Genomic DNA, 25,407 nt, shown 5'->3' with positions numbered 1-25,407 from the left:
GTGGAATACATGCCAGATATTCTTATGTGGCAAGATATTCCCCATACTGTATTCCCTCTTCTCTGGTACTCAGAAGTTGAGTAATATGAAAGTGCTTCTTCATAGGTTTTTTTTTTGCATTGAACTTGACCACAGAAATAATTTGGGATCCTAAAACCTCTGCACGAACTTGGACTAGTTCTGAGTTCTAGTCCTGCCTTTAGCATGAAAAACTAGCTGGGTGACTCTGGCCAGCCAGTCTCTCTCCGCCCAATCTACTTCACAGGGTTATTGTTTTCCCAATAGGAGGAGGAAAGGGTATTAGATATGTTTGCCACTTTACATTATTTATAAAACTAATAAAGCCAGGATAAAAAAATAATCCTTAAAACAATCCCACAAAACAGAATTTTCACCTCCACCAGTTATTTTAAAAGCCTCAGAAATCATAGGTGGCAAACTTACTTACTCATATTGTAAAATTATAAAACCAATTTCTTATAATCAGGCTAAACTCTTTTTTTTTTTTTAGTAACAAATGCTACTTCTGTATAAATCTCAGTGGGCAGTTTCTTGTTTTTACGAGGCAGAGGAAATTGGAGAGGGAAGCAAAACATAATGGAAAACTGGGCTGGCTTTTAGAGTTCTTGCAGATAAGTGTTTCGTGTGGGGATTGACTTCAGGGGTTGTGCTTTTTTTTTTTTTTCCCCCCCCTGCAGGAAGATGAAGATGAGTCAAGTAGACAAGAAACAGATGAAAAGAGACATCTGGATCCCAACATTGAAGATGTTTCAGAAAGAGACGCTAAACAAATCATTGAGTGAGTAATTTGGGAGAGCAGAGAGAGCAAAGCATTTTGCACACTCCTCTTTCTACATCAGGTTTCTGCACGTTTAAGAAATAAAATGGCAAACTAGTCATCAATGTGAAATTAAAAACGAACCATTCCTTGCTTTATAGGACAGCCAGACAAGATGTGGATGATGAATATAGCATGCAGTACAGTGCCAGAGGATCTCAGTCTTACTACACAGTGGCTCATGCAATTTCTGAGAAGGTGGAAAAGCAGTCCTCTCTCCTTATCAACGGCACCCTGAAACATTACCAGGCAAGCACTGGAAATTGCTTCTACGGGAACTTCATGCCAGGGATCATAATTAGTCTCCTAAAAATAAAAATAAAAAGCTGGACTATTTCAGATTTACCAAATCATTCTGTTTAGATATGGGATGATTCTTGAATTCTACCCTTGAATATTTTAGAACACATAACACATTAAAAAGCATACCTCCCTTCCTTCATTGTCTGGTCCATATTTTGAAGCACACCAGATTCTAGCTGTTTCTCCACTGCATTGCCTGCCTAAGTCTCAACTTTGACTGATAGTAAGGCTTCCTTCATTTATCAAGGTTTTACTAGGACAGGGTTTGAAAACATTTTGCTTTTGAGAGTTCCCTGGAAAGCTGGTAACAGCTTCAAGTGCCCATTCTTATAATGGCGGTTGTATGAACTCATACTTCTGAACTGGTAGCATGTCAAAAATCAGTCTGTGCACTGAGTGTATGTATCATGCAAATTTCAGCCCAAGTATCATCTTATAGACCAGGCTCCAGCTTATCCCAGTTCCTCTTTCCTGGTTATCTACAGGCCTTGATTTGGTGTAGGCATACAAGAAGCACAGCCATGATTGCTTATTCTATTGTAAGGTTGAATTAATAGAACCTTGCAAATCTGAAAATATTTCTCCCATCCATTCCTTTTGCTGTCTGGGCAAAGGGCTGTCTGGACCCTAGGGAGGGTCCATTCTGAAAAACCTTCTACGCCTCCTCTCGTTCTGTGGGCTGAGAAATCTTTACCAGTTGTCAAGCTGGCAGCTTTTCCTCCAGTTTCCCAAGTTTACGAGGCCATTCTCCTAAACAAACATTTTACGTTACATTTACCAGTGCTAATCTTTTGTTTAGCTAATTACATTTTTTTTAAAAAAATGTTTTTACCTGTTATTGTTGAAGCAGCAGTTAATAAAGCCAGTGAGTAGCATTGCTGCAGATTGGCATCGGGGTTGCGCTATCTATCATAACTGTAATATCAAAAATATTGAAAATCAGAAAACTGCTTTACCAAGTAAAGCTAGTGCTCCATTTAGAGTGATATTATCAAGACTATATATATATGGCTGTTGTCTGGGATTTTCAGGGATTGAATTGGCAACATGCTATACAATTGCATGATAGCGTTCTCTTTATTCACTTCGGTGAATATAATCTGTCCTGGTAACTAAATTGCCCCAGCTACATTTTGCTGTGTTTGTTTAGCACAAACCTTCATATTTTGATGTGCAATCACAATCTGAATTGAATCTAAACAATAAAATAGACCAATAGGATATGTAAAAGGTGCACAACCTAAATCCCCCAGGCTCACGGGCAGCCTTAGAATCCTGATGGAGCTCTTCCAAAACTGGCATTTTTTAATCAGATGGGTGAGAAAAATTATGAAATGCATGAGGTATGATTACACATATAGCATTTCAGTTAATTTTCATTAAATTTAAATGAATCAAATAGACAAATCATATTTGTTTTGATGTTATCTCATCTCATTCTGTAATTATTATCTGTTGTTCTTACTATGATTTGTCACTGGATGTTCAGACTGGATTGGGCATTTTTATCTACCTATCTAGTCTTACCCAATGACTTGGGATAGCATTATTATTATTTTTATTTTGGGGGTTGTCTCCTTTTGGAGGGCAGCTTCTAGCACCCTATTCAAATACCAAGTGCAGCTCTTGGTTTGAAAATGGCTTAGCTCTCCTGGGAAACGTGAATGGAAAATTAAACTAGGGAAGGGTTGTATGAGAGAACTTATGTTCTGAAGTCTGACTTTGTATTGGACTAATTGTTATTTTTTAAATCCACTTCATTTAGCTTCAGTGTTTCCTTGACTACTTCTACCAGTTAAAAATGTGAAAGTAGCCGTGTTTTGTTGCAACACAGCAATATTGAATCAATTCTGTCATTTATAATACATTTTCAAACAATAGTCAGGACAGTTTCATTGTAATGTGCAAGTTGGAGATTCGGAATGGTACTGTATTGCTTTAAATACTATCAAATAGATCTATAGCACCATGAAAATATAAATTTGAAGCCTATACTGACTACTGAAAGCTTGAACTATGTCACAATATGGGCCATATTAATATTTAACACTGCCTAAACCACAGATTGGTTTTCAGAGCAAAAAAATACTAAGGCTTGGAATGTATAGCAACAGTTATTCTTGTATGGGAGATTTTTGATGTTTTCTTTATCATTACGCTACTTGCAGTCAGCACCTAAGCACTCCAACTCCAAAACAAGAGATGTTAAAATAAGAAAATATTACTGTTACAGATAACTGAGGCAATTTTATTTATTTCAGGTCCAGGGCCTGGAATGGATGGTTTCCTTGTATAATAACAATTTGAATGGAATTTTAGCTGACGAAATGGGGCTAGGAAAGACCATACAGACGATTGCGCTCATCACTTACCTGATGGATCACAAAAGGCTTAATGGACCTTATCTCATCATTGTTCCCCTCTCGTAAGTAGGCAAATTCTTCCTAATGATATTTTCCTGTGATTGGTTCATTAACAACATGTACCTTTTTCTTCTTTACCTTTAATGACTGAATAAAGCACCACTAGAGTATGCTGCCTGCATGTTATGGATTTAATCTTTGATTGCCTTCCCTTCCTTACGTATGGATTTTGTGAGATTGCAAATATACAGCTTATAGCAGTTGAAATGTACAGTATTGCATCTTTTAGCTAACTCTATTCACAAGACAGAACGTGTATTTTTTAGCTGAGACTGGCTGCATAGAATGCCCTTTCAGATTCCCAAATATCCTTCTTGAGGATTCTCACATTCTTCTTGAGAGTTACTCAAATCTTTTTTGTCCCACCAGCCACAAATTTTGGATATGCTGGGACTACAACTCCACAAATTCCCGGTTAACTTATGCTGAGTGAGAATTGTGGAATTGCAATGCTGCTCATTTGGTGATTGTGGTGATTATCATTTCTCTTCCTTAACTAATCCATCTTTGCAATTAATCCAGTGTCAGTATAAAATTGGTTTTGAAAGAAATAACTGTAAGCCCCGTTTTGCTCTGTTGTCTTCTCATGCAATCTTTGAAAAGATTCTTGTAAGGCCAGTAATTTTGATTAAAATCAGCTTTGCCACTTTAAAGTCAGATATCTGTTTATACATGTGCTGCAATATGTCTGCAGGTTTGGTTTTATAGCCTCCCCTGCCTCCCAAATCAAACATATTGGCTGAGATTCTGCATCAGAATAAATAACTGTCAGTGAACCATATTATGGTTTATTGTGGCTGCAACAATTATATTATTTAACAGTTAGGCATACGTTTGAGGTATCCATTGGTGGAGAGAAGGCAGTAGAACTGCAGATTATCTGTCTTTGGAATAAAGAAATAGGAATATCAAGAGAAATATTTTTTTTCTTCCATAGGCCTGAGTATTTTCTTTTAACCTGCACAATATGTTCTAATACATTTCCAAATTTTTCATTTGTCAGAATCCTTTTGATCTTTGCATTAAATATGTGTTGATCTTTTGACGCATCCATGCACATAAGAATACTGCTGGTGGTGTTAGTGTATGTGTTTAGAAACCCAGTTAGACACCCAGTATATAGGACCAATGTGCACATTTTCTGTGTGTATTATTTGGGGTTACTGCTTTTTAAAGAGAACTGAGAAGCAAGGATCTAAGTATAAAAATAAATTAGGAGTATGTGTTATGTCATTGCTTTTTTCAGTTTTGTGAATAGGCCCTTAGTAGTGAAGTTGACATTCATAAAATCCACTAGAAATCAGTTTAGACTAGATTAGACAAGTTTATGTACACATAGAATAATTTTTCAGAAACATGGATAAATTCTGAACTGAAACCCAGGTAGCACTTTTGACATGATGGGAGAGCAATCCACTGTTACAGTAAGGAGGTGCAACCTGGTTTACAGGTTTCAATTTGTTAAAAATCTTGCACCTTGGAGATTAAAAATCAGGTTGCGGAATTTTATGTTTGATGCAGTTTTAATATACTTTGCAATCTTAATCTTTTATATAGGACTTTATCCAACTGGACATACGAGTTTGACAAATGGGGCCCTTCTGTGGTGAAGATTTCTTACAAGGTTTGGATATTTTATATATGAGCGTAAAGATGGCTACATATTCACTCAGGTTCACTGAGCAATTTTACTTGAACGTAAAGTGTTGCTGTGCTATAGAGGTCTGTCCCCTGATTTGTAATATCTCACAAGTAATTTCAGGAATTGAAATACATAAGGAAATTGTTAATGCTCATTCCAATGTGCTCTGTTCCAAGTAATCACGATCATAATTACAATACATTAGTACATTCTTGCCTAGTTTTCTTTTTTTAAAAAAATGTAAATGATGTTAATGCCAGATTGTAGCATAGTGAATTAGTCCATATTGGAGTACTTTAGTTACAGTTGCTGTTATAAAACAGGCTGGAGAGAGAGAGAGAGGGATGAGATTGACTGTAGCATAAGACCACTATCTGAGCAATGCTTTTTCAGTTGCTGTTGATCAACAGGGTATCACTTATTGATGAAAAGATTCATTGGGGGGTTCTATCAATGAAAGACAGGAGGAAGTTAGTTTTTCCTCCTTACAGCAGACCTATTGAATATATTTGTAAAGATCCAATCCACATTCCTTTTTTGAATGGATTAGAAATACTAATAATATATTAGGTACGCCCTGGTGCCCTTTTCTATCCATCTCCCAGCTATCCTTTTTTTTTAAGTGAATAATACATTAATGCGATTTTTTTTGTTTCCCTTTTTTTCAGGGTACACCTGCTATGCGCCGATCGCTTGTACCACAGCTACGTAGTGGGAAATTTAATGTTCTTTTGACTACATATGAATACATCATAAAGGACAAACACATTCTTGCTAAGGTACTACTATATTTGGGACCTTTCTTTCTTTCTTTCTTTCTTTCTTTCTTTCTTTCTTTCTTTCTTTCTTTCTTTCTTTCTTTCTTTCTTTCTTTCTTTCTTTCTTTCTTTCTTTCTTTCTTTCTTTCTTTCTCGTTAGCCTCCACTTTCAGTTAGCAAGAATTGTACCAAACCTGAAGGGTCCATAATCACTATTGTCTTTAAAAGTTCTGCATTTTTCTAAATTGCTTTGCCTTTTCCCCATCCCATTCACCATCTCTGTTCCTGCTGAGTCCTTTCAGGATAGCCGGTGAGGAGAAAGATTTTGCTACCTGTGGATCCCATAAATTCCACACTGTCAAGCAGAATAGCCACCACCACATCCCTCTGCTTTATCCCATTTACCTGGAACCCTGCTATTCCAATTTTATCTGCAGCTCTTTGTTTCTGAGCAGAGATGAATACAGTGAAAGGGGGGGAGAATCAGACTCTGTTATCATTTCCCAGATGTAGAAAGATAAGAGAGACCAGATTGAAATTTGTACCATTAATTTCATGTATGTGTTAAGATACCGTAACTGAAAATCTTTTGAGTAGACTCTAAAATATGGGAGCCCGTCTTTGGAAATTACAATGTTTTCCAGAATTATTTTATGAAAGTAAAGGTGATTAAATAATGGAATCTACTGTGATTTGTCATATCTGTCTCCAATTCCCTGTGCTGCATTTCAGAGTATGTACGTTTTGTTAATCAGCAGCGTTTGCTATAGTAAACTTCAAAAAATTTCAAGCTATTTTTTTTTTCTCTTTCTGGGACCTAGTATTAAAGAGCACTTTGCAAAATAGACTATCAAAGCACCCCACAAAATACAGGTAGTCTTCAACAACAGTTCACTTGGTGACCATTTGACGTTAACAACGTCACTGAAAAAAATGACTTTTTACACTTACAATTGTTGCAGCACCCTCTTGGTAACATGATTAGAATTTGAATGCTTGGGAAGTGCTTCGTATTTATGACAGCTGCTGTGTCCCAGGATCATGTGATTGCCTTTTGTGACCTACTAGCAAGCAGTGTCAGTGGGGAAGCCAGTTTCAGTTAGCAACCATGTTACTAACTTAACAGCCACCCAAAATTCACTTAACAACTGTGTCGCTTAGCAACGTAAATTTTGGGTTCAGTTGTGGTCATAAATTGAGGGCTGCTGAAATTCCGCTTTTGGAATTTCCATCTCTTTATACATTTGCATTGGGAGGCTCCCAATCCTCTCAAATCAATTTTAAGAAAGTTTTTTCCGGCCGGTTCAGCCAGTTGAATTTACTGTGGAGAATGTTAGTGAAAATGAAACAAAATTGTCTGGAATTAAATATGTATGGTACTGGACACATAAAGCTCCTGATAATGATTTTCAAGATTCCTCGATAAAATATTAAGGGGTATGGTTTCATCCATGCATTGACTCTGTTTCTTACTTCCTTACATTGTTCCTCCTGCCCCCTTGGATCAGGTTTCAGCAGCTGTTCCCAGCTATACTGGGAACTAAAGTTTACTAGGTTGATAACTTATTATATAGCTGAATCCATTGATCCAAATTGCATCAATTCACCTTCTGGAATTTTCTTTGAGTCATGAACTTAATCTGCATTTAGTGTTTAAATGTATAAAATTAATTAAACATGTAAAATATAAAAATGTTTAATTAAAGGATGTGACGCCAATATTTTTATTTTAATGCTCCACATTGGACCATTCTTTTAAAAACCTGGGTTTTTTTCTCTTTGGCTTTGATTAAACTCTAGCAGTGTTTCTCAACCTTGACAATTTTAAGGCATGTGGACTTCAACTCCCAGAATTCCACAGCCAGCAACGCTGGCTGTGGAATTCTGGGAGTTGAAGTCCACATGCCTTAAAATTGTCAAAGTTGAGAAACACTGGGTTAAAGGGTTTAATCCTTAAGGATTAACCTGGTTTAGGATGGACGGATAAACCCCTGTGAACTATAACTAAGATTTTTCTTCCTTTGATTTGTCATGTTATGGATGTTGCTCATTTGTATGGAGCTTTTGATCTTTTTTAACTTTGTGAAGCCACTCAGGGTTGGAGTTGGATAGCTTAGAAGTTTATGAATAAATAAATAAATAAATAAAATAAAACCGTTCAGTCTAAATTTTATTGACTGTTTGCTTTTATATAGCATTATATTAATCTAATATGCCCTTTGAAGGCGGACATTATGATGCACTTTGTGAGGTACACTTGATGCATTCCAATTTTAGTGGCTGTTATTGTGGAAAAATATGTACCAATTATCACATACTTTGAAATTAAGTATGAGTTTTGAAGGCTTCAGTTGTATCTAATCTTAATGATTTAATAGGTTAGAACCTCAATATGAATAATTTCCTACCAGGTATTTCTGTGTTTCCACAGATTCGGTGGAAATATATGATTGTAGATGAAGGTCACCGAATGAAGAACCATCACTGTAAACTGACTCAGGTGCTCAATACTCATTATGTGGCACCAAGAAGGATCCTCTTGACAGGAACGCCATTGCAAAACAAACTACCTGAACTTTGGGCTCTCCTTAATTTTCTCCTCCCCACCATTTTCAAGAGCTGCAGCACTTTTGAACAGTGGTTCAATGCTCCTTTTGCCATGACTGGAGAAAGGGTACTGAGCAATTTATTTTAAAAATGCTAGAATAACACATTATTTTAAATGGACAGTCTGTTTTATAGGAACTGGTATAGTACAGTGAACTTTCTAATTAATGCATTCTTAATCTAGTAAATTATACCAATGAAGGAGAATATTTGTAGCTCAGGGTTGAAATGAGGGGTCCTTGGCGCTCTCTGAGCTTGCTTGTTTCCTTGTGTACATTTCATTACCCTAACTAGGCAACATCATCAGTGCTACCGGTAGTAAGGCATGCTCTTTGCTGCCTGTTTATATTCTTGTGTCTTGCCTGTCTGTCTGTGTGGGGGCGGTCTTAAGGATTCTTTGGTTGGGCTGTTTACTAATGGCTCTTTGGCAGTTTCTTGATTGGGGTATTGCTTAGCAGATTGTTGGTCTGAAGGTGACCTTGGAGTTAATCTATGCTGATCTGAGTGCTGATTACTTGTGGAGCTGTGCTGGAGTGTTTTTCTCTTTGGGGCTAATTGCTTGTCTCTTTTGCATAGTCTATATTTGTTGTTAATGTCTATGTGTCTATTGATGGCTAATTTCTCAGAGTGCCAATCTTCTAGAAATTCCCTGGCATCCCTAAGACCACCCCCACTACCCACACAGGCAAGACACCAGAATATAAACTGACAGCAAACAGCACTCCTTACTAGCACTGATGATATTAGCTAGTTAGGGTAATGAAACATTTGTAAGAAAACAAGCAAGCTCAGAGAGTACAAAGGACTCCTCACTACTAAGTTGTGTTAGTATATAACATAATGTTAGCATTGAAAAATAATGAAATACGTAAGTTTTGTTTTTAAAAGTGCTTTCCACCCCCTCTTTTCTCTTTTTAATCTTTACATTTAGGTGGATTTAAATGAAGAGGAAACTATTCTGATTATCCGGCGTCTCCATAAAGTTCTAAGACCTTTCTTGTTAAGAAGGTTGAAGAAAGAGGTCGAATCTCAGTTACCAGAAAAGGTTTGGGAAGATGAAGCTCTGTTGAATTATCTGTAGTAATAAATATGGGTGCCACAGGCTGCAAAATGCCTCTGTCAAAACTTAGTCAACTTTGCCTGAAACTGCAGACTGTTGAACTTGGTTATGAATCTTGCTTTACCTGTTTTATACTGAGAGAATATCAGTAATGTACAATAGGAAATAATTTAGAGCTAGATCCATCCATTTAAAAACAATACATACAGGTAGTCCTTAATTAACCTATTTGCTCAGTGACCATTTGAATTTATGAGGCTGCTGAATAAGGAGACTTATAGCCAGTCCTCAAAATTGCAGCAAAGTCAATGTGATGTTACTCCTTAGGATCGTACAGGAGTTATTTTACAGCCATGCCTTTGGTGATGGAATTCCTGTCATTAAAGGAGGACTATTTTTGAGTTCTTTGATGGTTCAATTTACCATGTCATAATGTGTGCGCATGTGTGCGTGCATGCACACATGTTTCTTTAGTGTATTATTACACATTTTCTAGCAAACTTTCCTGCTGCCCTTTTAGCTGAGATCCAGTATATGTGGATATAGCATAATACTTCTGATTATAATAATCTCCAGGATTAATAATTTTGCAAATATCATCAATCACTATTCCCTTGATTATGTAGAAAGTAATATACATTTTTAATATTTTTTTAAATAAAATATAAATAATTAACCTTTGGAATAGGTAAGAGTAAAACCGTTGGGATAGATCAGGGAATAAGTCTGTGACATAGCAAGAGAACTAACCTTTTCTGTATTATTTTTTTTCCTGAAGTCAGTTGTTGAGAACCAGCATAATTTAATTTTGCTAGCATTCTTATTGATAACTTTGAGTAGGTTGCTTTGTAAATCCTTACAGGTAGATATAATTTTTTGTAATAAACAGTGCAGACATTTTAATACATTTTTAAATTTATTAAAAAGATTTGAAAAAGCCGCATTTTAATATTTATTGTATGTTTTTGTACAAGGTTGAATATGTGATAAAATGTGATATGGCAGCCCTGCAGAAGATTCTGTATCGCCACATGCAAGCCAAGGGAATCCTTCTTACTGATGGCTCGGAGAAAGACAAGAAGGTGAGAAGAGTCCTGGCATCTTGTCTTTTCTAGAATAAAACTCCCCTGTGCAAAAAAGTAATTCTAACAGATAAATGGTTTGAGCCTTCTTGAGTATAACTAGGGAAAAACAAAACATTACTAATTCATTATATATGAGACCTAGATTGTTGCAAACAAATGGTGAATTAAAACAGAAAAAGGAGGGAATCTGGAGTGCTTTGGAAACTTAAACTGAGAGTAACCAGCACTGAGAATTAACATAAATAGATGACTAGTTACAAAAGGTACTTTAGAATTTGGATAAAAAAAATACCAAGCCGAGTAATTGTCTGAAAAATACGTTTTAGAATGTATTCCAAAACAACCATGGGGTTTTGGAAGGAAACACAGCTGCTTTAAAAGATTCACAAAAAGGTCTTTTCAATCTGTAAAATTCACGAATTTGGGAATGTCACAGGGTTATGTTGAGTGTTCTATTACTAAATTTTCGGTTACAAAGCACTTCTTTCAAAGAACTGCACAGCTCTAGATAACATTAGAAGAAGCATATACTATACTGTGAATATGGTAAATGTGCCATATATTAAGGGAACAATATTTTCTCAGATTTTATCAATTCATAATTACCTTTGTGTTACTTCCTCAGGGAAAAGGTGGAGCCAAAACACTCATGAATACCATCATGCAGCTGAGGAAAATATGCAATCACCCATATATGTTCCAACATATTGAGGTAAATTTATCATTTCATTCTAGGTGGGTTCACACAGTTATTCTCACTTAAAGTAACATTTTTCTATTCTTTCAGTGAGATCTTTTGAAAACAGTTTCAGTATAGATCAACTAAATGTTGGAATTTCTGAACCATTACTTGACACCGGAAAGTTTATTTTTGAGGATGTCTAATTAAATTCCTTGCCTATCATCAAATGACTGACTTTTTCATATAGTCAAGAGAATTTTTGCTATCCTGACTGACATGAAATATTTTACACCTTTTTTAATCACATGAATATGAAAATGCCTCCACTGTGCTTGCAAATTCCACTGAGCAAGAATCGCTGCCTTATCCTAACTTACTGTTGGTGAGCTGCTGGTTGGATTTGTTCCTACTTTGCACAGAGGGATATAATGAACTAGAAATCACAAATGAGACCTGGTTTCCTTCTTGCTTCCTTGAAAACTAGGATGTGTAATTCAATATGTGTTGATTTATTCCAATTTTGAACCTTGACTCCTTTGGGAGTAAGGAACTGGAAATCAAGGTTCAGTTATCACACACAACTTGACATCTCACCAAAAAAAGAGCAGAATGTCCCCATATATGTTGTAAAATTGTTCATAAATTACCAATGAAATGATTAGTTGCAATCATTTAATCAGTTGCAGAAATGAAAAAACTTCTTGGATGAGAAACAAAAGGTCTTCAAGGAAAAACAAAGAAAGTCCAATTGCTTCTTGAAAAAGCACCTTTGGGATTTAATCAATTAGTTGCCCATTATTTATTGACCCCACCACTTTAACAATTGCATGTAGCTTGCCAGCTAATTCATGTAACTTAAGTATGCCTTTATACTTTTTAAGAAAAATATAACTTCTGAAATCCATTGTTTTAAATAACATTGGAACTAGAAAGCTGAATTTATGCATTTTAAGCGATTCATTTATAGAGCTGTGCAAAGCATTCAAATAGTATTTCTCAATGTGAGAAGTAAGTACAAGTACTCTGTTCATTTCATTTCAGAAGCTGGGGTTTTTTGCAGCTGATGTGGCTGCTTTGTAAGCTGATTCCCATTGTCCCTGTGTGTTTAAGTACTTTCCTTTGATTTACTGTCCATGTTTTTTTGTCAGGTATCAAAGTGGAGGCCTAGAACAGGATGTGGCTGTTTCAATTATTGGAAGAGAGATATTTTGTACATGGTCCTATGCATTGTAAAGCATTTCTTCTGATGGATTTTAGAGATCTTTAATATGAAAAAGCTAAATGTTTCATTGTTATCATTTTGCAGGAATCCTTTGCTGAACATTTGGGTTATTCGAGTGGTGTTATCAATGGGTAATTTTTTTCACTTTGTATTTATTTATGGCCAATTGATTAATAGATGGGATTATTTCAGATTACAACATAAGCATTCAAAAATACGTTGGCACAAAAATCAGAATAAGACCTGATTTAGGCATGATAAAACACTTCTAAAGCACCAAATTAATATTATATTGATAAAAGAAATTGAGTTAAGAGGAGCAGACATACAAATTTTTAAATAAATGAATGAATAAAATAAATACAATTAATAAACTGTATACTTTTAAGTGCCAAATAAATCCCAGAATTATTGCATTATTTATTGATGTTATAATTAGAGATCAAAGAAGCATATATAGTAGAAAAAGTTATGTTATAAGACAAAAGTAAAATGCAAATCAGCTTAAAGGAAAACAAGTTATTAAAACTCTTAGCCAATTAAATGTTTAGAAGCAACAGTAATAGCAACAAAGCATCTCTTCTGGAGATACTGGATGATCTATCAGTTAAGTGGAGGCAAATCCCAATTTTGCATGGCTGTACGTTAGAACCCTATTATATTCCCTTAATTTCCTGCGAAGACATATGTTTTACCCTTTCCCTTGAAAGTAAGAAAAGCTTTAATTGAAGGCACTGATTGACTGTTTCTGACTTTAAACACTAAAAACCGTTTACAGCAATTAACAGTACAAATTAAAAAACATAAAAATGAAATAATACAAATAAAATCAAGAGAAGCTTAAAATCGGTATTATTAAAATCAAAATGCTATTCAATTCACATTTCAAAGCTGGATGGAAGAGATGGATTTTCACCCATTTCCTAAATTGTAACCTACACCCTAGGGAGTACATTCCATAGTCTAGACCAGGGCTTTTCAACCAGTGGTACGGGTACCACCTATGGTACATTGGCACCTGGCAGGTGGTAAGCGACTATCCGAGAAAAGTGGTAGCTGGGGAGGGGAATAAGCTGAACCGGTGGCAGCACCGCACAAGCCTGAGCGAGAGATGGCTGGAGCTGCAGGGCTATCAGGGCTCAGTGGAAGCGCCAGGATCAGTGCCACTTTCCAGCTGATTGGCGCTTCTTCAGGACTATCAGCTCAGCGGAAGCTCCAGAATCAGCGCCAGGCTCCAGCTGGAGCTCGGCGCTGATCCTGGTGCTTCCGCTGAGCCCCGAAGAAGCACCAAACAGCTGGAAAGCAGCACTGATCCTGGCGCTTCCACTGAGCCCAGAAGAAGCACCAGTCAGCTGGAATGTTGCAGTATCTCCAGGGTCTTGTGATTTACATTCAGATTCTTGGCAACTGATTCATATTAATGACAGTCACAGTGTTCCAGAGTCATGTGAAGTGACCAAAACCTGCTGCAACCATCCAGCAGATGGAGGGAATAAAAACCAAACACCCCCTCCCACCCGTGCTGCCAATCCTCAACAGAAATGCTCACAGCAATGAAAACCTCGGACAGGAGGAAGAGCACAGCCGGGCGGGTAGGCAGGCAGGTGTCTTGCTCGGCTGTGGCTTGGTGGGGGGGCACTTTTTTCAGTGCCATTGTAACTTTGAACAGTCACTAAGCGAACTGTTGTAAGTCAAGGACTACCTGTACTTTATCACTTTTTTCCTTTTTTTCCCCCTGGTCATTGAGTTTTGACACCTTGCTAGGCAACTGGTGGTACTCGGATATTGCCATATCCTAAAAGTGGTACAATGGGTGAAAAGGTTGAAAAGCCCTGGTCTAGGGGTCATGCGGGAGAAGGCCTCTCCCACGTGCTTTATAGAGCTTGTAGCTATGAAATATTTTCAGAAGGGTTTCTTCTGCTGACCTATGCAGATTCACAGCAGGAGGGATGATCCTTCAGTTAATTATTATGGATATGTTTACTCTGAAATATATCACTTCAGTAAAGTGAGATTAACTGCAGAGTATAAGCTTAAGTTAGTTTTTCAGATCACACTCAAATTATACAAAGAAAATGGCCTTTTTTATATCTACAAATTTTAGAAAAAGAAGAAATAACACGTTGTGTGTAAAGTGTGTACTCCTCAGAAAAATCCAAACTTCCGAAAGTAATTTGTTGAAGAGGTTGAAGAAACAACCTTCTGGACACTTAGAAAGGCTATATGGATAACATACAAAATAGAAATTTCCATACCTTCTATTTGTACTGAATACTGAAGTATTTCAATATTGGAATTCTGAAGTTTTCCTCTGTTAGAAGCCCTGGACTAACTAGGTGAAAAAGACTTCCAGACAAACATGTGATTTATGGATTTGAAGATGGGAAAGGGAAGCTTAGAGAAAGAATGAAATTTTGATGTAACCTGAGAGGAGAGAGAGAATAAAATGTAAATATATTTATAATTGCTGTCAAGGAAATTGAAAGGTGCTTCTTTATAATCTTTATTTTAACTTTATGTTATTTTACTATCTTCTTTTTTTCATCATTATTTTTCTCTACTCTTTATTTTCTCTTATGGCTTTTATTTTGTTAAAAAAATTGTTAATGAAAACTATATTTTAAAAATGATTATTTTCAGACATATCTTTCCTTCTAAAACTAATCCTTCCTCCTCCTGGACAATATTTAGTCTGTTTGCTTGAGCATTTTTCTTTTTCTGGAGTTTGGGCTTAATTTTGGAAAATAGATCAGTGAGAGTTAATAAAGACCTACACAAATAAAAGCAATTCTTGTGTATGCTTTTTTTTTTCTTTTGTCACAGAGCTGAGCTTTATCGGGCTTCCGGGAAGTTTGAGCTACTTGATCGAATTCTACCAAAGTTACGCGCCACTAATCATCGTGTGCTTCTTTTCTGTCAAATGACATCCCTTATGACTATTATGGAAGATTACTTTGCTTTTCGAAACTTTGCTTATTTGCGACTTGATGGTAATGTCTATGATGAATCTACAGTTCATTTAAAGATTACAATAGGAATACACCTCATTACTTAATTAATATGCTGCTAATAAACCAAGGTCTATTTGTATTATTGTAACCAAGGCTCTAAATTTTGGCTGGGAAAGCTGTGTCTAAAATTCTAGACTTTTATAACTTATTGCTATTGTCATTCAATGATTGAGAACATCCTTTATTTGCTGATACCATATTATTACGGTAATAATTACAGACCATACTTTCAGCTTTTGAAATGGTGTTTCAGCTTGTTAGCTTCCTATAAATGATATTGAGATACTTTATAGGGATCTTACAATCAAGACTGAGGTCACAAATGCTTCAAACATTATGTTCCTTTCATCGTTTCATTATTTTAAGGCTGTCGTTCAAAATAATAATGTGACAGAAATCTAGAAACTCTCCTGAAGTTTTTACATTCATTTATCCAGTTCTCTAAAACACTGTTGTGTTGTCAAATTAAAATATCCTTGATATTTCTGGTCCAGTTCAGATTCTTCTAAGTCATTAACACTGATTAATATTTACTTTGATCGTAGGGGATGATATTCTTAATTAAATAAAAGATTGAGGGGAGAAGTTCATTAAAAAGTTTAAAGTTAATTACACAAACTACAGGCCTTCCATGACAGAAGAGATTTTGGAGGGAGTTAATGGTTATATGAATATGTATAAAGATAAAGTACTATTTAATTGAATACTCACTCTCTCTACTTGGTCAGTGGCCGAAAATAAAGTGTTTACTTCATTTTCCTTTCAAGAAAAAAAATATATATTTCTGAGAAGCATGTTTAGCAAAACAAAACTGTTAGAAAAATAGAAATTTAACTATTCCCTAAAAGGGAGTTAGGCAAAATGCTGACATCAGTAATGGTAGCGGGATTATTGAACAGGGGAATTCTATCAAGTCAGCTCTTTGAAGAAAGATGTGAACTGTAAAAGCCACCTTGTCCTCCTAGCCCAGTGTTTCTCAACCTTGACAATTTTAAGGCATGTGGACTTCAACTCCCAGAATTCCACAGCCAGCATTGCTGGCTGTGGAATTCTGGGAGTTGAAGTCCACATGCTTTAAAATTGTCAAGGTTGAGAAACACTGTCCTAGCCCAACATTATTTGACCCATCGGAGTCACTCCTGATTATAGACACTTGTAGGAAAGAGGAACAGCTGTTCCTGCGGTGTGGTTATTTTTTGGGACAATCAGAAGTGGTATAAATAATAGGATTTACTTGAAATCACTTGAATTTGCTTCAAATAGATGTTCCACTTTCTTATGGGCAGAACATTTATATGAGAAACTTGCCTCTGCTTATGTACAAACAGCCATAAAAATGTTGTGACCCACTTTTAATGTTGTTTCCCAAACTATAAGCAGAGGCAGTGCTTTTTTTGTAAAAAAAAAAAAAAAAAAAGTGCCGGAACTCACACATGTCATACAACCCGCCTTGCCTACCCTACAAGGTTCCATCCAAAAAAGGTGCCGGAACTCCGTTCTGGGCGTTCTATGACAAAAAAAGCCCTGAGCAGAGGTGACATACAAATGGCTGAAAGTAAGTGTGTAAATAAATAAATAAGCAAGCCACTTTTGAGAACTTGTTCTTGGGAGGTGGTTATCAATAATCAATACATAAATAATCCCAGAATCAACAATATCAAATGCTTTTAATATCCAATCTTTTATTCATGAACTTATGGCACCATCCCTACTGCTCTTTCCTCCTCCTCCTTTTCCTCTAAAGAACATTGTAAAATATGTTTGACTGGGAAAGTGATTGGTCCAAAGTCACCAAAGTTTTTAAGGCTGAAAGTAGACTGGACCCTGGCACTCTTCATTCCCAGACCAACATTTTAACCACTACTTCAGACTAGCTTTCAAGTATAATGGCTTAGAAATGCATTTCACTCATTTTATCTTCACATAATTGGTTAACAAATTCATTAGAGCCAGCTTCTTCACCAAGAACAATTGCAATTCTTCAGTTAAGATGCCAACAATCTTAAAAACAGTTGTTCCTGACGCTTTAGCCAAGCAAAGCACAAGTAGAGAACTATTGATTAGTACATTCAAAAAACATAAATTCTCATCTCTAAATTCATTCTGCATTGCAAGAGCAGTATAACTAAATCCTGGGATCGATATTGCAGATGTTTGAAAGCCTGGATAATGAGCAGATATTTGCAGGCTAGGAACCTCCTGAATTCTTTGTTCATTTGCTTTTTCTTTTAAAAATTTTTATTTTTTAGGAACAACAAAGTCAGAAGATCGAGCAACTCTGCTGAAGAAATTCAATGAGCCTAATTCCCAATACTTTATTTTTCTGCTGAGCACAAGAGCAGGAGGTCTGGGTTTGAACCTTCAGGCAGCTGATACTGTTATAATTTTTGACAGTGATTGGAATCCACACCAGGTAATTTATGATTCATTGTTCTCTGTTGTTTTAAAGTGTAAGAAGGTCTATATTTAGGAATACAGATTATAGCCTACAGTGCTTTTCTGAATGTAAATGATGATGTTTTGCTTTGCCCAGTTGCCCCAATGTTAGAAGTCCAACATAGTCTACCAAATGTATTTTCCACAGGACTTGCAGGCACAAGACAGAGCTCATCGAATCGGACAGCAGAACGAAGTTCGAGTCTTACGATTGTGCACAGTGAACACTGTCGAGGAGAAAATCTTGGCAGCTGCGAAGTATAAACTGAATGTGGATCAGAAGGTTATTCAGGCTGGCATGTTTGATCAAAAATCTTCAAGCCATGAGCGAAGAGCTTTTCTCCAAGCCATATTGGAACATGAAGAAGAAAATGAGGTATTGTACAAAAGACTCTGTTAAAAATAGATGTGCATTGCATTCTTACTCTTCCCAATTCCAGTATCCCTGCACTTATTTGCTTAGTTCCTGATTCATGCTCTAGTTCGTAAGAGAACATTGAATCATGCCTAGGAACATCCCTGACCATTAATCTTAGCCAGAGCCGAAGGAACATAATTAGTTCCACCAGAAGTGGAAAAGAAGTGAGGCTTTGCCAGTAGAAACAGAAGGGGTGAACTCTGGCAGTAGCCCCAGATCCCTATAAACCCAGACATGGCTGTTACTCTGCTAGAGTGCAGGAAAATCCAAGGCTTGTTAAGCCACGCTACTGTAGAAAGACTTGGGAAGCCTACTGGGAATTGTTCAGCAGTTGTAAGAGCTAGAAGTTGAACTGAATCTTTTGGAAAAGGGAGCAGGCCATTCCGCAAGGCTCCTTTTACTCACCTTAAAAGCTTATAGCAAGGTTTCATGGTTAAGAAACTGAATAATGTACGCCTTCTGATTAAACAGAAGGCATTATCAAATTGGGTCTTCTAAATTGAAGTGTTTTTAATCAAAGGATTTGGGGGATCAAAATAAAATAAAATAAGCATGGTATTCTGTAGTATATTCTGATACAACTCAGGAGTTATTCTGCCTCATTTTATATATCATTCTTCTATGTGCCCTTGGTGTGGAATCATGGTTGCTTCTTGGGAGAGAAATTGAGGTTCCCTAGGGAATACAAAATGGTGATAAAAGAAAATCAAACAACCTGTGTTGTTAACACTGCTGTTCAGAAAAGGCTATGATTTGAAGGATCAGGTTAAGCATCCAGGTTTATGGATATATGTTGTATTATTTTGTACTAAACAGTTCAGAAGTTGGATGTTTAGTACTTTACTAGAGCTGCAATAACCATGCAAGCTGCAAGAATCTGGATGACCCCTAGAAGGGAGAAAAATATTAAACAATATGGTGTTATTTGGCTGCCCTCTGATGGTCACATATATTTTTGCAACCCAGGTATGATAGCTCTAACTTTAACCATAGACAGAAACTGGGAAAAGAGATGTGTGAAATCTAATTAATGGATTATAAAAATGGCACGTTTGGAACATAGATATGTCATTTCTCAAGAGAATCACTGGTTAAAGGTCATGAGGTTTATTTTAGGTATGAGTTGAGTATTCTTGTTACAACAGTTTTGTAGCTGTAAATAAAAATGCAGTCAAAAGACATTGACTGAATTGAAGCTGCATCAAACACTTAAAATATTGGCCATTTGTGATGTAAAACAAAGAAGTAGCGCTCGCTTAACATTCAGAGTTGCAACGGTGCTGAATGAATGGTATTTATGATGGGTCCTTGAAGTTCTGGCCATCTAGGCACATCTTTGGTCACGATTTGGCAACCAGCTCCCACTTAGAATGATTGCAGCATCCCATAGTCAAGTGATTGACATTTGCAACCCTCCCTGCTGGCTTATCACAGATCAATGGAGGCAGCAGGAAAGTTGCAAATCTGATGAGTCCCACCACCACCTGGGCTTTTTTCTCACCATGGCCTCCTTCCCTCAGCTTCCCTGTGCTCAGACTTATCCGTGCCCTCCTTCCTGCACTCACATGTACTTGCTCCTTCAGACATGCACCCACTCCTTCCAACTCCAGCCTGTGCCCAGTCTCTGCATCCCATCCATACGCCTGCAACATCCTCATGCTCCTTATGTAGTTCTCTGGCTACATCCCAGTTAATGACCCATGTATTTTGGAGTTAACCACAGCAGTCACATGATGTTGCCCTTTATGACTACATCACTTAGCAAGAGCAATCCCAATTGCCATTGTAAATATAACAGAGGGCCAGTTTGGTGTAATGGTTAAGGCATCAGACTAGTAAAGTGGGAGACTGTGAGTTCTAGTCCTGTCTTAGGCACAAAACCAGCTGGATGACCATGGGTCACTTTCTCTCGAACATAGGAAGGAGGACAATGGCAAACCACTTCTGCAAACTTTTGCCAAGAAAACTGCACAGGCAGTTTCTGAGAATCAGACATAATTGAGTGAAAGAAAGAAAAATTGTAAACGTTTTTGTTTCCATCTTTAGGAAGAAGATGAAGTTCCTGATGATGAGACTCTGAATCAAATGATTGCACGGAATGAAGAGGAATTTGAACTTTTCATGGTAGTGATGCATGTTTCTAATTGTTGATGGAATTGTTGCCCTGATAACTTTTATACTTCACTTTTTAGCCTAGGGATGAATTCATTAAGGCAGAAAATTGTGAAATCCCTAATACTTAGGAAAGTATGAAATAAAAGGACACTCTAACAAATTGCATCTTTATGACCTTTCTAAGATGTCCATTTCCATAATCAAACTTTATAACTGCTGCATTATGTTAAATAATAAGTGTGGATGCAATTTCTAGCATTTCAACACAGAATAGACTGAAACATGATTTAACTAGCAAAATTATAATTCATCCATCTGTGAATTTTGGACCTATACATTAACCAAGTTGAAAAGAAACAAATGAATAGATAGTGCTATTTTTCAATATATGTCAGTCAGCATAAATTAAATTACTAATTGTTTTTATGTCTTTCTACAAAATCTGACTGAAATGCAACATTTAAAACACTAATATCTCTATTAGATTAATAGTCTTGAAATGCATTTCTCTGTGTGTGCCACAAGAGGCTGCTGTGATACTTGCTGCTAATCCAATTGGTCCCTCTTCTTCACCTGTTCTGTTTGTTGACTGCCTTTTAGTCTTTCTCATCGATCTTAGTGACAGATCTTGATCCAAGGAAATGAAAGCAAGAGGGAGCAACAGTAGAGAAACTATAGACTCCTTTGAAGAGTGTTTGTTATCTATTTACTTTTTTGTTTACTAAATTTATTATAGCACTATTAAAAACATGCAGACTAAAAGAACATTCCAACATAATAATAACATTAGACCATTGACAGTAATAAAATACTTTTAAAAATGAAGGCCCTATATCAGTGGTGGTGAACCTATGGCATGGGTGCCAGAAGCAGAACTTGGAGCCCTCTCTGTAGGCACACATGCCGTTGCCCCAGCCTTGCCTCCCCCGCGACTCCCTCCTCTTCAGCAGCCCCCCTGAAGGAGAGTCACCCCCGAGCGTGGCCCACACGGAGCAGCGCAGCCAAGAACATGGCAACCAGGCAGCGTAGACAAGACTCTGTCCTCATGCCCCATCATGCAGTTGATGCTGCAGGGCGCGGGCAGAGGGTGTGGCCACCATAGCGCTGCTGGGCTGCCTGGGTAATATGCGGCGGGTCCTGGAGGCAGTGAGTGGTCCTGTGGGCAGGTGGGGTGGGGGATGGGGGGCAGAGTGGAGGTGGGGCAGGGGGGTGGAGTAGGGGCAGGGCCAGTTTTTGGGCACTCGGTTTCTAAAAGATTCGCCATCATTGTCCTATATCAGTGTTTCCCAAACTTGACAATTTTAAGGCATATGGACTTCAACTCCCAGAATTGCTGGCTGTGGAATTCTGGGAGTTGAAGTCCACATGCCTTAAAATTGTCAAGTTTGGGAAACACTGTCCTATATGATTAGAGACCTAATGTTTATGGATTTTTTATTAATTATAAATACAGGAAATATTTTAAGACTGATAGATTAGTCAGAAGTCAAGAACATACTTTTAGGGTTAATTAAAAATGGACTTGGGATGTATATTGAAGCCTGTATAGCCTAATAATATCAGCCTATAACCATACAGGGAGTTTTGGCCCATTTCCACATTAAATTAGAGTTAGTTAGAGTCTTCTTTTTCCACAAAATTATTGGAGATACCCTCCTCTTTCATGTGTCCTACTGTGAACTCTTATAACCATATAACATCTCCCCCCCCCCAAGTTCCCTCTATTTCCTTTTAAAAGGCCAGTATTAGGGTAGAAAGGACAAAATGAACTGGATACAATTTTAGGATACCAATATGATCCCAGTGAGTTAGCAGTGCATGGATCCTTGCGCACACATGGGTTAAAAAGTCTTATCTTTAATAGAAGAAAGGTAATATGTGTAATATTATCATAGTGTTTTGAATAAATACTTTTCCTTGAAATAAAAGAAACTCTCACCTTCATTATTAATGAAAATGTCAAGCTGTAATTGATCTATGTCGTAGGCTGGGTGATTGATATTACTCTCAAACATTTCAGGAATGGATGTAATTAAAAACATTTAAAGCTAAGCTCATCATTTGTCGTATTGCTATAGAAATGTCAGTAGAAGAATAACATTCTGTACTTATATGTACATCTTATGGCAATGACACTCATTAAGAGTTTGTGTGCAGTGTGGTCTCTGTGCTGGTTATTTTGCTGATTAAAAATAATTGAGTCAAAATTCTCTGTAAAATATGCTGTAGGAAAGACACAAGGACTGAAAAGTATAATTCCACTGTCTAGGCTGAAATTCTATGACTATAATTATTTCACAATGGTTAGAATAGAATATATCCATATGATTTTTCATATTGTGTTCTGGTAGTTAGTATGTAACACTAATTTGAGCATAGGCAGAAATGTGTGCACACAAAATCCCTCTGCCTTGCACCTAACTGGAAGAACAGAATTCCCAATTTTCATTTATTGCCAAATTGGGCATCAGCTAAATTGATGAATCAGGAAAAGGAAAACTAAAAAGTACAGTTGGTGTACTACAGTACTAAATTGTAGCCTAATTTACTTGGAATTTATTTTCAGCTGGCTGAAAAGCTCGATATTTGTGACACTTGGTGATAGCAAAAGCTGTAGTAGCCCTTAGTTTTGATATTACTTCAAAAAAAGATTATTGTGGAAGAACTGATACTTAAAACTATTAATATATACAAATAAGTAAAATTTGTTGTTGAAGGGTCATTGTACTTCTGCAAACTTTATTTCTCAGACATCCTGATAACTCCCTCTTGTTTCTTGGTGATTCCATTTTGGCTAAAATCCAGTATTAGAATAGCTGGTGTACATATAGCTTACTATTCTTAATATATGCTTCTTAGAGTGGATGTTTAATTGCATTTCCTGTTCAGCAAATATTTCTAGTTCATGGTATTGCAGAAATCAGGTTTGTCATGGCAGATAATTTTATTGAGAAAATATAAAGCCAGTACATTCTGCAAGCATTTGTTTTGCTATCACCTTTCTTAAATATCATATTTATTACATCTGCAGCGAATGGACATGGATAGGCGCAGGGAGGATGCTCGAAATCCAAAACGCAAACCGCGCTTGATGGAGGAAGACGAGTTGCCATCTTGGATCATCAAAGATGATGCTGAAGTTGAAAGGCTTACATGTGAAGAGGAGGAGGAAAAAATATTTGGGAGAGGGTCCCGTCAACGTAGGGATGTGGACTACAGTGACGCTTTGACAGAGAAACAGTGGTTACGGGTATGTAAAACTTACTCTTTTCAGTATTAATTATAAGATACAAGAATACAAGCTGAAGAATAAAGTGAAATTGCCCTTTGGGGTGAACAAGTAGTTGGGGGTTTCTCCCTGCCAGGTACTGCTAAAATTGTTGACCTTTGAGGTTTTGAATTTAATGGTAGAAACTTGCTCATCTAACTTTAAATTGAGTGGAACTGAAAAACTTTACATTGAGTGGTGTTGAAGAACTGTACAGGATGATTGAGAAGGAGACATTTGAACTGGTGGAGTACCAGTTTACCTTTACTTTAACATACTCATTCTGTTAGGGACTTTGCCCCTTCATTAATTTAAAGGATAAAGGAATGATAAATTAGGATAGGAGGAATATTTTCCCATTTCTTTTGTTCCGCACTAGAATGTAGAGCTCCAGAGTGACCAGAGGATGTAAACATGCATCACATCTTTTTTAGACAGGGACAGTCAGGCAAGAGTGTTTCCACATTCATACATTTTCATATTAATTCCCTTCCCCCCCCTCCCTCTCCCCCTCCCCCCCCTCTGTGTGTTTGTATAGGGACCCAGATATAAAGAAACCTTTCTCTTGCCTTTAGATAGTCCATTTGTTGTATTGCTGAGGGAAGAAATTTTTGTTAGCTGTAATAAATGATTGTGCTGATGAATAATAATTCGATCCAGGAAGAAGTTTCCTTACTGCAGTTAAGTTCAGTAGTTTTCAAGTAGTTCACCTAGTTGCTCAAAGGTGAACAAAGAAGCTTTTGGGGAAAGATACAGGATAGTATTTATATTGTCTGCATTGCAAATGTTTCTGCTTGGATTGTGGACTATACCATGTGTAATAAGTTACTTCTCTTAACTGGATGCAATTTCTTGTGATATAAAGAACCATTATTACAATATAAGTTATTGAGGAAATGAATAAATACAGATAGCCCTCAATTTACAACAGTTTGTTTAGTGACCATTTGAAGTTACAACGGTGCTGAAAAAAAGTGACTTAAGACCTTTTTTTACCCTTGTGACCACTGCAGGATTGCTATGGACACATGATCAAAATTCAGGTGCTTGGCAGCTGACTCATATTTATGACAGTTGCAGTGTCCTGAGGTCAGGTGATCCCCTTTTGCGACTTTTTAACAAGCAAACTCAGTGCAGAAGCCAGATTCACCTAACAACCATGTTATTAACTTAGCAACTGCAGTGGTTCATTTAACAACTGTGGCAAGAAAAGTCGTAAAATGGGGCAAAACTCACTTAACAACTGTCTCACTTAACAACAGAATCTTTGGGCCTCAATAGTGATGGTAAGTCGAGAATTATCTGTATATCCCTAGAAGTTTGAAAAGGCATTCTTTCTGTATTTCCATTTTCTTATCCCTGCTAAACAATCCTGAAATCCAAAAATAGGCCCTGAAATGAACATTTGCTATGAGCCATGAAGATTTATATCCTTTTCTCACCAGATGTTTTAATTCTTCAGAGAATCTTTGTTGTTTGGAATATTCCTAAATGCTCTTTCCTGACAGTTGTGTTCTGTGATCGAACATCTGGGACTTA

The 25,407-nt window shown here is 36.9% G+C and overlaps 1 protein-coding gene across 6 annotated transcripts in view; it reads left to right on the top strand.

The window, feature by feature from the left end:
• SMARCA2 (SWI/SNF related, matrix associated, actin dependent regulator of chromatin, subfamily a, member 2) overlaps window positions 1-25,407 on the top strand; it is a 115,691-nt gene that overhangs the window by 64,842 nt on the left and 25,442 nt on the right. For all 6 annotated transcript variants that reach the window (XM_039364495.1, XM_039364490.1, XM_039364493.1 and 3 more), the window contains 15 exons: window positions 699-799; window positions 940-1,087; window positions 3,403-3,566; window positions 5,122-5,188; window positions 5,875-5,985; window positions 8,396-8,638; window positions 9,503-9,616; window positions 10,606-10,713; window positions 11,342-11,428; window positions 12,705-12,751; window positions 15,444-15,610; window positions 17,881-18,044; window positions 18,216-18,443; window positions 20,532-20,609; window positions 23,632-23,850. In XM_039364495.1, the coding sequence (XP_039220429.1) occupies window positions 699-799; window positions 940-1,087; window positions 3,403-3,566; window positions 5,122-5,188; window positions 5,875-5,985; window positions 8,396-8,638; window positions 9,503-9,616; window positions 10,606-10,713; window positions 11,342-11,428; window positions 12,705-12,751; window positions 15,444-15,610; window positions 17,881-18,044; window positions 18,216-18,443; window positions 20,532-20,609; window positions 23,632-23,850 (2,046 nt within the window). The remainder of the gene's footprint in view (window positions 1-698; window positions 800-939; window positions 1,088-3,402; window positions 3,567-5,121; window positions 5,189-5,874; window positions 5,986-8,395; window positions 8,639-9,502; window positions 9,617-10,605; window positions 10,714-11,341; window positions 11,429-12,704; window positions 12,752-15,443; window positions 15,611-17,880; window positions 18,045-18,215; window positions 18,444-20,531; window positions 20,610-23,631; window positions 23,851-25,407) is intronic.

This window comes from Crotalus tigris, unplaced genomic scaffold (assembly GCF_016545835.1).
Source record: "Crotalus tigris isolate CLP2741 ecotype Arizona unplaced genomic scaffold, ASM1654583v1 scf7180000019762.1414395, whole genome shotgun sequence".
Taxonomy (NCBI): domain Eukaryota; kingdom Metazoa; phylum Chordata; class Lepidosauria; order Squamata; family Viperidae; genus Crotalus; species Crotalus tigris.
This window is presented reverse-complemented; position numbering and strand designations above follow the sequence as displayed.